The sequence below is a fragment of the Pseudonaja textilis genome, chromosome 3, assembly GCF_049901715.1.
Source record: "Pseudonaja textilis isolate UNSWEBS1 chromosome 3, rPseTex1.2, whole genome shotgun sequence".
Taxonomy (NCBI): Eukaryota; Metazoa; Chordata; class Lepidosauria; order Squamata; family Elapidae; genus Pseudonaja; species Pseudonaja textilis.
In genome coordinates, this window is record NC_141992.1 from 35,829,820 (window position 1) to 35,842,050 (window position 12,231).

Here is a 12,231-nt window from a genome sequence, read left to right on the forward strand (position 1 = left end):
AGGTGTCCATTTTAGGTCATGTGATATACTAGAACCTAGAAATGTGAAGATCTCTACTGTTGATACTGTGTTGTCTAGTATTGTAAAAGGTGTTAGTATGGGAGGGTTTCTTCTAAAGTCTACCATCATTTCTATGGTTTTGAGTGTGCTCAGTTCCAGATTGTTCTGGTTACACCACGAGGCAAGTTGTATAACCTCCTGTCTGTATGTGGATTCAACATTGTCTTGAATGAGTCCAATCACTGTTGTGTCATCAGCAAACTTCAATATTTTAACAGATGGATTATTTTACATCATTGGTATATAGGGAGAACAGAAGTGGAGAAGGCACACAGCCTTGGGGGCCCCCTGTGCTGATTGTACAGGTATCGGATGTGATTCTGCCTAGCTTCACCTGCTGCTTCCTGTCTGTTAGGAAGCTTATGATCCACTTACAAGCGTGTTCAGGTACCGCTAGTTGGTTTAATTTACTTAGAAAAGTGTCTGGAAAGATGGTATTGAATGCTGAACTGAAGTCTATAAAGAGGATCTTTGCATAGGTATTTGGAGATTCAAGGAGTTGTAGGATGTAATGCAGAGCCATATTAATAGCATCATCTGTCAATTTATTTGCTTGGTATGCAAACTGCATGGGATCTAACAGCGGATTTGTGATGGTTTTCAGGTGAGACGTCACAAGCTTTTCAAAGATTTTCATAACTACAGATATTAGAGCAACTGGTCTGTCGTCATTCAGTTCTTTGATGGAGGGCTTCTTTGGCACTGGAATGATAGTTGAGCATTTGAAGCAGGAAGGGACATAGCACATCTCTAGTGATCTATTGAAGATTCGGGTGAAGATGGAGGCCAATTGGTCAGCACAGACTTTTAAGCAAGAAGGAGTTATCTTTTTTTTAAAAAAAATATTTTGTCAAGCAATTATAAGATAGCAGATATAAGTATAAACATAGTTATGGATACATGAAATGGATACATATAAGAAAAATTAAAAAAAACAATAGGACAGGAATGGTAGGCACGTTGGTGCACTTATGCATGCCCCCTACAGACCTCTTAGGAAAAGGGTGAGGTCAACAGTAGACAGTCTAAGGTTAAAGTTTTTGGGGTTTGGAGAAGAAACCACAGAGTCAGGTAGAGTATTCCAGACATTGACCACTCTGTTGCTGAAGTCGTATTTCTTGCAATCAAGCTTCATGCAGTTTACCTTGAGTTTGTATCTATTGTGTGCTCTTGTATTGTTATGGTTGAAGCTATTCATTGACAGGTAGGACATTGCAATGTATAATTTTATATACTATACTTAGATCAGACCGAAGGCGGCGTAGTTCTAGGTTTTCTAGGTCTAGAATTTCAAGTCTGGTGGCATAAGGTATTCTGCAATGAGTAGAGGAGTGGAGAACTCTTCTTGTGAAATACTTCTGGACTTTCTCAACTGTATTAATATCAGATACATAATGCAGGTTCCAGACTGATGAGCTGTATTCAAGTATTGGTCTAGCAAATGTTTTGTATGCTCTAGTTAGTAGTGTGATATTAACAGAGAAAAAGCTACGTAAGATTAGGTTAACAACTCTTAATGACTTTTTGGCTATGTAGTTACAATGGGCTCTAGCACTTAGATCATTAGAGATGAGTACTCCAAGGTCCTTGACATAGTTTGGATCATCAACAAGGTCTTGACTATTCAGCTTGTATTTTATTTTCTCATCTTGTCTGGCCCTAGTGCTTTTCCTGGCTTTTGTCTGTGTAATAGATCTTGCACTTCTTTTTCTGTGATCACCAGAGGTTGTGAACCTAATGGGTTGGGGCCAGTTGTAGGAGGCTTGGCTGTTGTTGGTGTGTTTGAGATGTAGGTTGTGGAGATAGGTGGCTGTAGTTTCCTTTCAAACCTGCAGTAAAACACATTCAGGTCATCTGCTAGTTGTTGATTTCCTTCTGCCTGGGAAGGAGGTTTGCTGAAGCCAGTGATGTTTTTAAAGAGTTTTCCACATATTTGCTGGTTCATTTGTTAAGACTGAATCTTGGTGAGAAATGGTAGTTATTAGATTCTAAGAGTGGGATATGCACCAATTTGAGAAGCTACGTCTATTTTCATGCAGTTCCCAAATCGAAAGTTGGGTTCATATTACAAGGGTGTCAAACTGGCGGCCCACAGGCCAGATGCATCACGCACAGGCCACACATACTCCAGCTTTGCGAAGGCAAAAATAGTAACATGTCACATGACAGAGACATGATGCATCAGGTTTGACACCTATGATATATTACATTAAAAATAAGTCTGCTTAATCATGTTTTGTTGAATAAATTTAAATGTCTATTGCCTACAAAATGTTTAGCTAAAAACCTTAGCTTATACACTACAACTATATTAACAGATTACCTTAAACTAGAATTTTACTTCATAACTAGAAACTAAAACTAAGCAAAGCCAATTACAGTTTAGATCTATCCTGTCATCAAGCAAATGACATAATCTACATCATTTGCATCAGGGTGTACTTTTGCATTGTAATGGAAATAGACACATGATATAAAATGATGCAAATACAATCAGAATCTCATCTATTGCATTCAAAGTCCATTGTATTAAGGTCTGCTAAGTCAAGTTTTCACTGTAAAATAAAATTGAATCAGTAAATTTTCTTTCTCACAAACAAGGTAATTAGTGGAATTTATTGAACGTGTTATATGACAGTACATTTCAAAAACATCTGGAACAACATTTTACCACACTTGTTCTTTGTAAATGGTGGGATTGTTTCCCTTTTGTTCTGTTTGTAAGTTGTTTGCTATTTTTTACAAAATGAAAACAAATCATTACACTGTCTCCTGATTTAGAAATACCCTCAAGCATTAACCATCTGCTGAATGGTTGAACAGAGTTGAACATAATGACTGAGAAGTGCAATTCAAAGTTGTTAGTGAAGATATTTGGACACGTGATAGTTTCATTCATACATAAAAAGTGTGCTGTCTAATGTGATCAGATTGGGGTTTTTTTCAATATTGTATGTTAAATATAGACCCATAGCCCCTTCAATTATTAGCCCTTTGATAATTAGCCCTTTTCATACAGGACACATGGGCATGTTTGGAAAGCTTGCCTTTTTAAAGAGAAGTTCAGACATGGCTAGTTATTTGAATGCATCTGGGCTAGTCATCTTGGGGTTGTTTAATGCGTAAAATACCAGAAGAAGTGAATGAAGCCTTTTAGTGAGATAAACAAACAGACACATTGCTTTTCCTTCCCCCAAGCACCTGCTCCTGTCAGCCTCTCTGAGCTGGAAAGAAGCTTCTTCCTGTTCAGGGTATTCATGAACTCCTGGTCCCATGTGGGAAGATTGGCAACAGTTCCTCATCATCTTCCTCCCACTTGCTGTTTCTCATTTTTAGATAGGATTTCTTTGCTTTCTGTCTGCATTAGTGATTAAATTGCTATGATAATTACTGCACTGTAATCAAACCAGATTAAATTTGCCTTATTAGTTATGTCTCTGTGTGTGTGTATACAGTTTTCCCCTGAAAGCCATCACTCTGCTAAATAAATAATTCCCTCAACACTGTTCAACTATTACAAAGTCTGCACTACTATTACTATTAATCTTCTCATCACTCCTTATAACCCATCCACTTCCACTTGTAACTGTATGACTGTAAATTTGTCGCTTGTATACTTACGATTTATATTGACTGTTTCCTAGTATGATTTGATTGCTTATTGTACCCTATGGCTATCATTAAGTGTTGTTGACTCTTGATGTATGTATCATTTCTTTTATATATACTATACATTATATATACTATACATTTGCACCAAGACAATTTCCTTGTGTGTCCAATCACACTTGGCCAGTAAAGAATTCTATTTCTATTTCTATTCTATTCTATTCTATTCTATTCTATTCTATTCTATTCTATTCTATTCTATAGATAGAGCATGAGTCAGCATTTTGAATCGTCTTTGCCCCTCCTAGATGAATAGCGGAAATAATGGAAACTAGCAATCTACTTACCATTGTTTGGCCTACCTTAGCTAAGTTAGTAAAGGAATGCTAAGATCCAATGAATCTATACATAAAATAGTCTGGAATGGCCTTCCTTAGAGTCATGCCTTCCAGATGTGTTGGACTAATTCCTATAATCCCAACTCATAATATTTGCCGGCTGGGAATTATTGGAACTGAAATCCAATATTTGTGGAAGCACCAGGTGAACAGTTGATCCAGAGCACAAGCTCTTTGGCCTGGGACATTCAATGTCTTTGGCAACTTTTTCTTTGGACTGATTACTAAGATTTGGCTCATACTGGGTGATTTTAATGAAATTAAACAATTACAGTCCAATCTTACTACTTCATCTTTGCTTTTGTTTTAGGAAGTAGGATGGAATATCCGGTTGCAGATCAATTTATTATTTTGCAATTGTTAGTTGATATTCCTTGGTTTCTCTTTCAGGATGTTATTGAGTGGGGAAGATGAATTTGATTATATAAGCAGAACCTCTGTACTAAATGTTGCTGATCATTTATCTTTTCTCTGACTTCCAGTTGGGATGAAAGTAGTTCCATCAGCAGTGGCCTCAGTGATGCCTCAGACAATCTCAGTTCCGAAGAATTCAATGCTAGTTCGTCACTCAATTCCCTGCCTTCTACCCCCACAGCTTCCCGCAGGAACTCTGCCATAGCGGTAGGTAGACCAAAAATTATGGTGCTCAAAAATATTTTCTGTCTGTCTGTCTGTCTGTCTGTCTGTCTGTCTGTCTGTCTGTCTGTCTGTCTTCTTACCCAACCATCTGCCTCGCAGAGGGGCTTTTGGAAATACTTCTGAAAAGCAACATTATGTTGTTCCAAGTGTTCCAGAATATCCAATGTATTTCTAATAATTATCCCTTAACTGTCTTTTAGGTAAAAACCATATTGATTTTCATGAATAAAGTTCTATAAAACCATCTTCATTCTTTCAGCTAAAATCATTGTAAATAATTTAAAATAATTTATTCAATAATGATATCAGGTAGTAATTTTTGGTGATGTCAAGTCTTGAGCTTCTTTAGGTTTTAATGCTATATCAGCTTACATCCAACTATCTGTATGTTTCCAGTTTGCAAAATAGAATTTATTGTGTTTTGCAATAATTGTAATGATTCAGCATCAAAATATTTATAATAAGAGGCTGGCAAACTGGTCTTTCCCAATTTTGCCCTTTTTTATAACTTCAAAAAATTCCTTATTGTAATAGGTCAGTTGTTAATTGTTTCTGTTTTTCTTGTGATCATTGGTAAATTTCATTTCTTCAAATATTCACCAATTTTTGCCAGGAGAATATCTTCTCCTTTATATAATTTGAAGTAGTATTAACTATTGTATCTTTAGATTATCTGTTGTTTTTACAGTATTTCCATTTTGTAAGTTTAATATCATTTCCCCTTTTTTCTTTCCTCAGTTTATACATTTTCCTGACTTATTTGCAAATTATTTGAAAATTCATATATATATATATATATATATATATATATATATATATATATGCAGAATTAATTGTTCTTTAATTTCTATTACTGTTAACATAGTTGCCATTGAAAAAGTTTAATTTGTTGTGAAATAATTTGGAGGGAAATTTTTTAAATTCTTCTTTCATCTGTGCATCTTTTCTTAAAATACTGGATTGGATCTGAATTTAACTACAGTTACAGTAGTTGCATTAAAATCATTAAGGTTAATATTAACCTTGCATGATGTAGGCCACACTGACTTCAGCAGAACCATTCAGTGCATATTCATCTAATTTGTTGTGCTGCCTATTGTAATGGATAAGAATATAAATCTGGCAAATACTAAGTGCTTGCTCTGAATTCTGTCTCTTAATGCATGAGGGGCCTATATGCCTTTCAAAACAAGACCTCTGCAGACCCCTCTTCCTCAAAACCAGTGCTTTCAAAGGCTTTAGCGGCTTTGATAGTATAAAGGCTGCATATGTGCTTTAGATGCCGGCAATCCCTTGGCAGGCCCACTGTGAAGAGGATTATTTTGAAATATAGAAGCGAGGGCCTATGACTTTTTGCCCCCAAGTCATAGTATTTCTGAACCAGACAGATGATAATCTCTGGGAGCATCACAGAAGGAAAGGCTGAAATTTCCAATTGACGGTGTTTTCTGCCCTGCAGCTACGCACAGATTCTGAGAAACGGTCATTGGCAGAGAGTGGGCTGAACTGGTATGGTGAACCAGAGGAGAAGACCCAGAAGAAGATGGATTATGACAGCGGGAGCCTGAAAATGGAGCACAGTTCCTCCAAGTGGCGACGGGAACGTTCTGAAAGCTGTGATGAAGCTCCTGCCAAAGGTGGGGAGCTGAAAAAGCCTGTTAGTTTGGGCCCACCAGGCTCCTTGAAGAAGGGCAAAGCACCACCTGTGGCAGTGACCTCCCCCATTACTCACACAGCCCAGACTCTTAAAGTGGCAGGTGAGATTGTCATTGGAAACTATATTGTTACACTTTGTATTTGCTTCCCATTTGTTTACAGAGTCTAAGCAGGAGTGCATGACTATTTCTAGGGAGCTAATAAGGCCAGAAATATTTTATTGAATCTGTAGTTGTTCCTCAGCAACTATTCATTTATGTTGTATCTGTTAGGAACTTTGAAACCAGCTACCTCCAATTTGAAGTTCTTCAGATGTTTCAGACTAAGTCAAGCCTCAAATCAAAAGTAACATGTGGAGATCCTTCCAAGCTTAGTTCTTTTATCACATCTCTAGACGGAATCTTGCCAAACTAAGCAGTTTACTGTCTGCATTTACAATACAGTGTATATTCTGTAAATTATTAGAGAAGGGCTGCCTTCATCCTCTTTCTCACACACTCCTTCTTACTTACCACCTTCTTACTACATTCTTTAACCTTCTATTCCTTATTATCTTTTAGGCAGCATGGCAACTGAGTATTATGGTTGAAGGATTAGTGCAGTAGAAATCCAAGGGCACCAGAATGAAAAAAGCTATTCTGAACAAAAATGTTGCAACTGCAACAATTACTACATCTGAGTATTTTTTCCCATTCAAATGTGTCCAATTCTCGGAGTCTGCCTGGACAAGTCCTTGCAAGGACTGCCTGGACAAGTCCTTGCCAAAACCTTGGCAAGGTTTTTCAGAGATGGTTTGCAATGTCTCCTTCCTAGGAAAGAGAGAATGTGACTCACTGCAGGTTACCCACCTAGCTTTCTGGCTATGGCAGGTCTAAAACTCTCAGTTTCTAGCCTGACGTTTTAACCACTTTACCAAACTAATATCAGGTTTTTTGATGACATGCCATGACTATGGGAATGGATTAGGATCATATTGTGGAATGGGGCTTTGGGAATGAAAAGGGACAGAAATCGGTTCTGGCTATCTGGAGGGATGGCCAATGGACAAAATTAGACTCAGGCTAAGAGTAAGTTTGGTCTAGTTTTTAAGGCACCTGGCCAGAAAGCGAAAGACTGAGTTCAAAGTTCTACTTTGGCCATGACATGAAATCCAGCTGGGTGGTCTTGGGCCAATCACTCTCAGACCAACTTACCTCACAGAGTTGTTGCGGGGAAAAGAGGAGGAGGAAGGTGTGTTGGACATGTTTGCTACCTTGAGATCCGTAAAAGTAAAGTAAGTCCAGTGCGGTGGCCTAGAGGTGGAGCTCTCGCCTCACAATCAGGAGGCTATGAGTTCAATCCTAGATAGGGGCTAATATTTGGAATAGAGTCTCCTGCTCGAGCAGGGGGGTGGACTAGATGACCTCTAAGATCCTTCCTTCCTCTGTTGTTCTATGTATTAAAAATAATAAAGTCAGGAGAGATAGAGGAAGTGATAATAGAGATAGATAAAGAGATAGAGATAGATAGATATACACAAACATACATACAGTGTGTATGTGTGTATAGATATATATACGCACACATATACACATGTATGTATGTATAAATGTATGTGTGTGTGTATGGAAAATATGTAATAATAAGATTTCTAATAAAATAGAAATAACTTCTTTTTATTATCCAAAGATCTGTGTAAAGGCACATCTTTTTCTGTATCTATTCCAAATGCTGTTTCCTGATCAATCCTTCCCTCTCTCAGGTAAGCCTGAAGCAAAAGCAACAGACAAAAACAAACTGTTTGTGAAAAATTCTGGCCTGCAACGCTCATCTTCTGATGCTGGCCGAGATCGGCTATCAGATGCCAAGAAGCCTCCCTCTGGGCTTACACGAACCACAACAGCTGGCTCCTTTGGTTACAACAAAAAACCCCCTCCTGCTACGGGTACTGCTACAGTGATGCAAGCCGGTGGCTCAGCCACACTTGGCAAGATCCAGAAGAACTCCAGTATCCCTGTGAAACCCATCAATGGCAGGAAAACCAGCTTAGATGTTTCCAATGCAGGGGAGCCAGGGTTTATGGCACCAGGGGCCCGTACCAACATCCAGTACCGGAGCCTGCCACGCCCTGCCAAATCTAGCTCCATGAGTGTCACTGGTGGACGAAATGGCCCACGTCCTGTCAGCAGCAACATTGATCCCAGCCTCCTCAGTGCCAAGGGGGGTATTTCCGTTTCACGCCTCAAGGAACCCTCTAAAATAGGGGCGAGTCGGAGCACTCCAGGGCCAGTGAATCAGACTGACAGGGAGAAGGAGAAGGCCAAAGCCAAAGCAGTGGCACTAGACTCTGACTCTGTCTCACTCAAGAGCATGGGCTCTCCTGAAAGCACCCCAAAAGCTTCAAGTGGCCACCAGATCCCTGCAAAAGAGTCTGAGCTGCCGCCAACACCTCTCAGGTAGGAACAGCAGTTTTGAAGAAAATAAGATGCTTCAGTTCACAATTATTTATGTAAGGGCAATTACATAATTGCAATTAATTATACCTGTGCAATTATTTATGCTTGTAAAGGGGATTTTAAATATGAAAACAAGTGAATAATTCCTTCCGCTCTTGGATAGTACTACAGTTCATGGTCTGCCAGTCACAATAATTCTTTCCTGTCATATTGGAGACAAAGTGAGCTTACTTTTGTTATTTAGTTAGTAGGGGGAAAAAAGTCATTTTGATTAGTGCTTTGTTTTGTGTTTTTTCTAATTCAAGAATACTGTGGGAATAAAATGGTGGAGTCTGGAGTGCCATGAGTAGAACAAAGCATCAGGCAAAATACATATGATGTTTTGATGAAGATGATAAATATGGGCTAGGTGGAATGTCTGTTAGGTGGATCCATAGATTCCCTGAACAAGCATTCTAAAGATTGCAAGATCGAATCTGGGCCAGTTTCTAAATTCTAAACATTGCTCATTAGTTGTTTTTCATGAAATGTGATTTAAGGTATCAAGTGAAATTTAATAGAATTTGGTTATTTTTAATACTTACATAAATGATTTGTATAAAGAGTTTGAGGAACGTTTCAGGTAATACAAAACTGAGAAACTACATTTTAATATTCTTGATCAAAACAAAATTACAAGAAAACTCGGTAAGAGTCACCATAGGACTAAAAATAATACAATAAGATATAAGGTGATGTTTTTCATTTATGAAAAAATCAAATGCATTTATATAAGAAACAAGATAAATATTTCCTATATCCAGCATAAGAATCTGATATTTTGAACACTTGGAGAGGTCTAATAAGCATGAAATATCATTTTCTTATGAATTTCAATTATATATCATAAGTATATGTGACATTTTTAAAGAACTGGAACCACTGAATCTCCAAAATAGGATATTCTATCTCTTCATTCCATAGTTCAAATACACAACTAATTCGTTCATTTCACTTTTTAATACCTTGCAAAACTGAATTGTTACTTTCTGTCAGTGGTGGGATTCAAAAAAAATTATTACCGGTTCTGTGGACGTGGCTTGGTGGGCGTGGCAGGGGAAGGATACTGTAAACTTTCCAGTCAGAGCTGGTATTTGCTGGTTCTCCGAACTACTCAAAATTTCCACTACCAGTTCTCCAGAACTGATCAGAACCTACTGAATTCCACCTCTGCTTTCTGTTCGAGCAGTGCATTTCATAAATGCAGATATTATAAGAATATCTAGCCACACTATTAATTAGTGCATATTTCATTTTATATATTGCCAAGCAAATATTGTAAGCAACTTAAACTCAAGATGTAATCTCTCAGAATCTTTAAGAGTGTGTAATATTTCTGCCTGAAACTCTGGCAGGCTTTTGCCAATTAGTGCTATTTGTATTGTGTTAATAGTATTAAGTTAAATGAACCAAAGGCCTGACTGAAAAAGCAGGTTTCTGTAGTTTTTCTGTGATTATATGTTCAGAACTAAATTGCTATAGAGCAAGGGTATCAAACTCGTGGACAGTGGGCCAGGTATGTCATTTACTGGCCACGCCCACCCCGGTTTATGAAGGGGGGGAGTTACGGTATCTCACATGATGACAACATGACACTGCAAGTTTGACACCCCTGCCTAATAGTTTGAATTCTTCTGATGTGAACCCTTAATTTTTTTAAAGTATTACTCAGTATCTGGTTTGAGTCCTGATTGCATTGGGATGACTTGAGGTAATGGGAATATCTCCAGAAAGGAAACTTTCTTCAGTTGCTGAAATATGCTATGATCCTGATATTCCCAAATCAACAGGATAGTGAAGTTGATGCATTTGATTCCTATATGAGTGTTGTTGTTCTCTATATCATATTAAAATGTTTAATGTACTTGTGCTAGATATACTGTTTTCACAATACATTAAGCGATCATGGCATGCAATGTCAGACACTATACCAGGGGTCTCCAAACTTGGCAACTTTAGGACTTGTGGACTTCAACTCCCAGAATTCCTCAGCCAGCATAGCATAGCTGGCTGAGGAATTCTGGGAGTTGAAGTCCACAAGTCTTAAAGTTGCCAAGTTTGGAGACCTCTGCACTATACCAAACTTAGTCCTAATACTGTTCTCCTCTTTTGTAGGTCAGCTGCCAAAAGCTATGTAAAAGCCCCTTCTTTGGCAAACTTGGACAAGGTGAACTCTAACAGTCTAGATCTCCCTTCTTCAAACGATCTCCATCAGATGCACAGTGGTAAACTGCAAGAGTCACACCCAGCGACTGTAAATGTGGGCACCCATCTCACGTCATGCTTCACACCAAGCCCTGCTCCAGTCCTTAACATTAATTCTGCTAGCTTCTCCCAGGGCCTGGAGCTCATGGGGGGCTACAGCATCCCCAAGGAAACCCGCATGTACTCCAAGCTTTCTGGATTGCACAGGAGCATGGAATCCTTACAGATGCCTATGAACCTCCACAATGCCTTCTCTGTAGGCAGCACCGCTGCACCTACCACTGCCTCTACACCTCCTGTTGCTGCTGAGGAAGAGTCCAGTGAGATGGCCTGGACTGGGAGCCCAAGAATTACACACCTGGAAAGGTAAAGGAAGAGAAATGGGTTACCTTTGCTATGGGGAGAACATTTTTCATGATAGAGTTCCATAAGAACTTTTAGAAAGAGACCTTTCACCTTAGCCATGAAAGCCAGCTGGGTGACTTTCAGCCAGTCACTCTCAGCCCAACTCACTTGTTGTGGGTAAATTAGAGATGGAAGGTGTGTTGGATGTGTTCACTACCTTGAAGTTATTTATAAAAATAATAAAGGCTGGATACAAATAGAAATAGATAAGTTCATAAATAGGTGGCAACACTTACCCAATCTTGGTTAATCTGGTAAAAGTGAAGCAAGATCAGACCTGAATAAGACTTGGATGAGAGGCTATAGGTAGTCCTCAACTTGTGACCACAGTTGGGGCTGGAATCTGTCATAGAATAAAGTGATTGTTAAGACAGAACCTACGTGACTGTTTTGCTCAGTAACTTCAATTTCAGCTCTCCCAGCTGCAGTCATTGAGCAACTATATATACGTCATTAATTGGACAGAATAAGAGAGCTGCCTCCAAAGGAGGGCGGGCAGCTTTTCTCCTTGCATGGAAGGGACTTCATGCACTGCAATAGAGAGATGAAGCAGAGTTCACAAAGATCCCATCTTCACCTCTCCTGCATTGTGCAGGAGCTTCTCCCCCCTACTCCATATGTAGAAAGGAACTCAAACTGAGATTCTGAAGATTCAAACTTTATTTCCGCAGTCCAACAAAGAATTTCTCACTCCACCCTCTCTGCGCATGGAAGGGAGGGGAAATTTATGGCAGGTTGCAATAGCTTGCAACCTGCCAGCTTCCCCATTGACTTTCTGGAGAAGG

General features: G+C 38.9%; 1 protein-coding gene and 1 long non-coding RNA gene across 14 annotated transcripts in view; one reads left to right on the forward strand and one right to left on the reverse strand.

The window, feature by feature from the left end:
- NAV1 (neuron navigator 1) overlaps positions 1-12,231 on the forward strand; it is a 249,009-nt gene that overhangs the window by 198,009 nt on the left and 38,769 nt on the right. For all 12 annotated transcript variants that reach the window (XM_026713013.2, XM_026713016.2, XM_087929272.1 and 9 more), the window contains 4 exons: positions 4,550-4,688; positions 6,166-6,463; positions 8,104-8,797; positions 10,952-11,407. In XM_026713013.2, coding sequence (XP_026568798.1) covers positions 4,550-4,688; positions 6,166-6,463; positions 8,104-8,797; positions 10,952-11,407 — 1,587 coding nt within the window. The remainder of the gene's footprint in view (positions 1-4,549; positions 4,689-6,165; positions 6,464-8,103; positions 8,798-10,951; positions 11,408-12,231) is intronic.
- Positions 1-12,231, reverse strand: part of LOC148126072 (uncharacterized) — a 77,965-nt gene that overhangs the window by 37,088 nt on the left and 28,646 nt on the right. For both annotated transcript variants that reach the window (XR_015742745.1, XR_015742744.1), the window contains exon 2: positions 11,683-11,789. This is a non-coding gene — a long non-coding RNA (uncharacterized LOC148126072). The remainder of the gene's footprint in view (positions 1-11,682; positions 11,790-12,231) is intronic.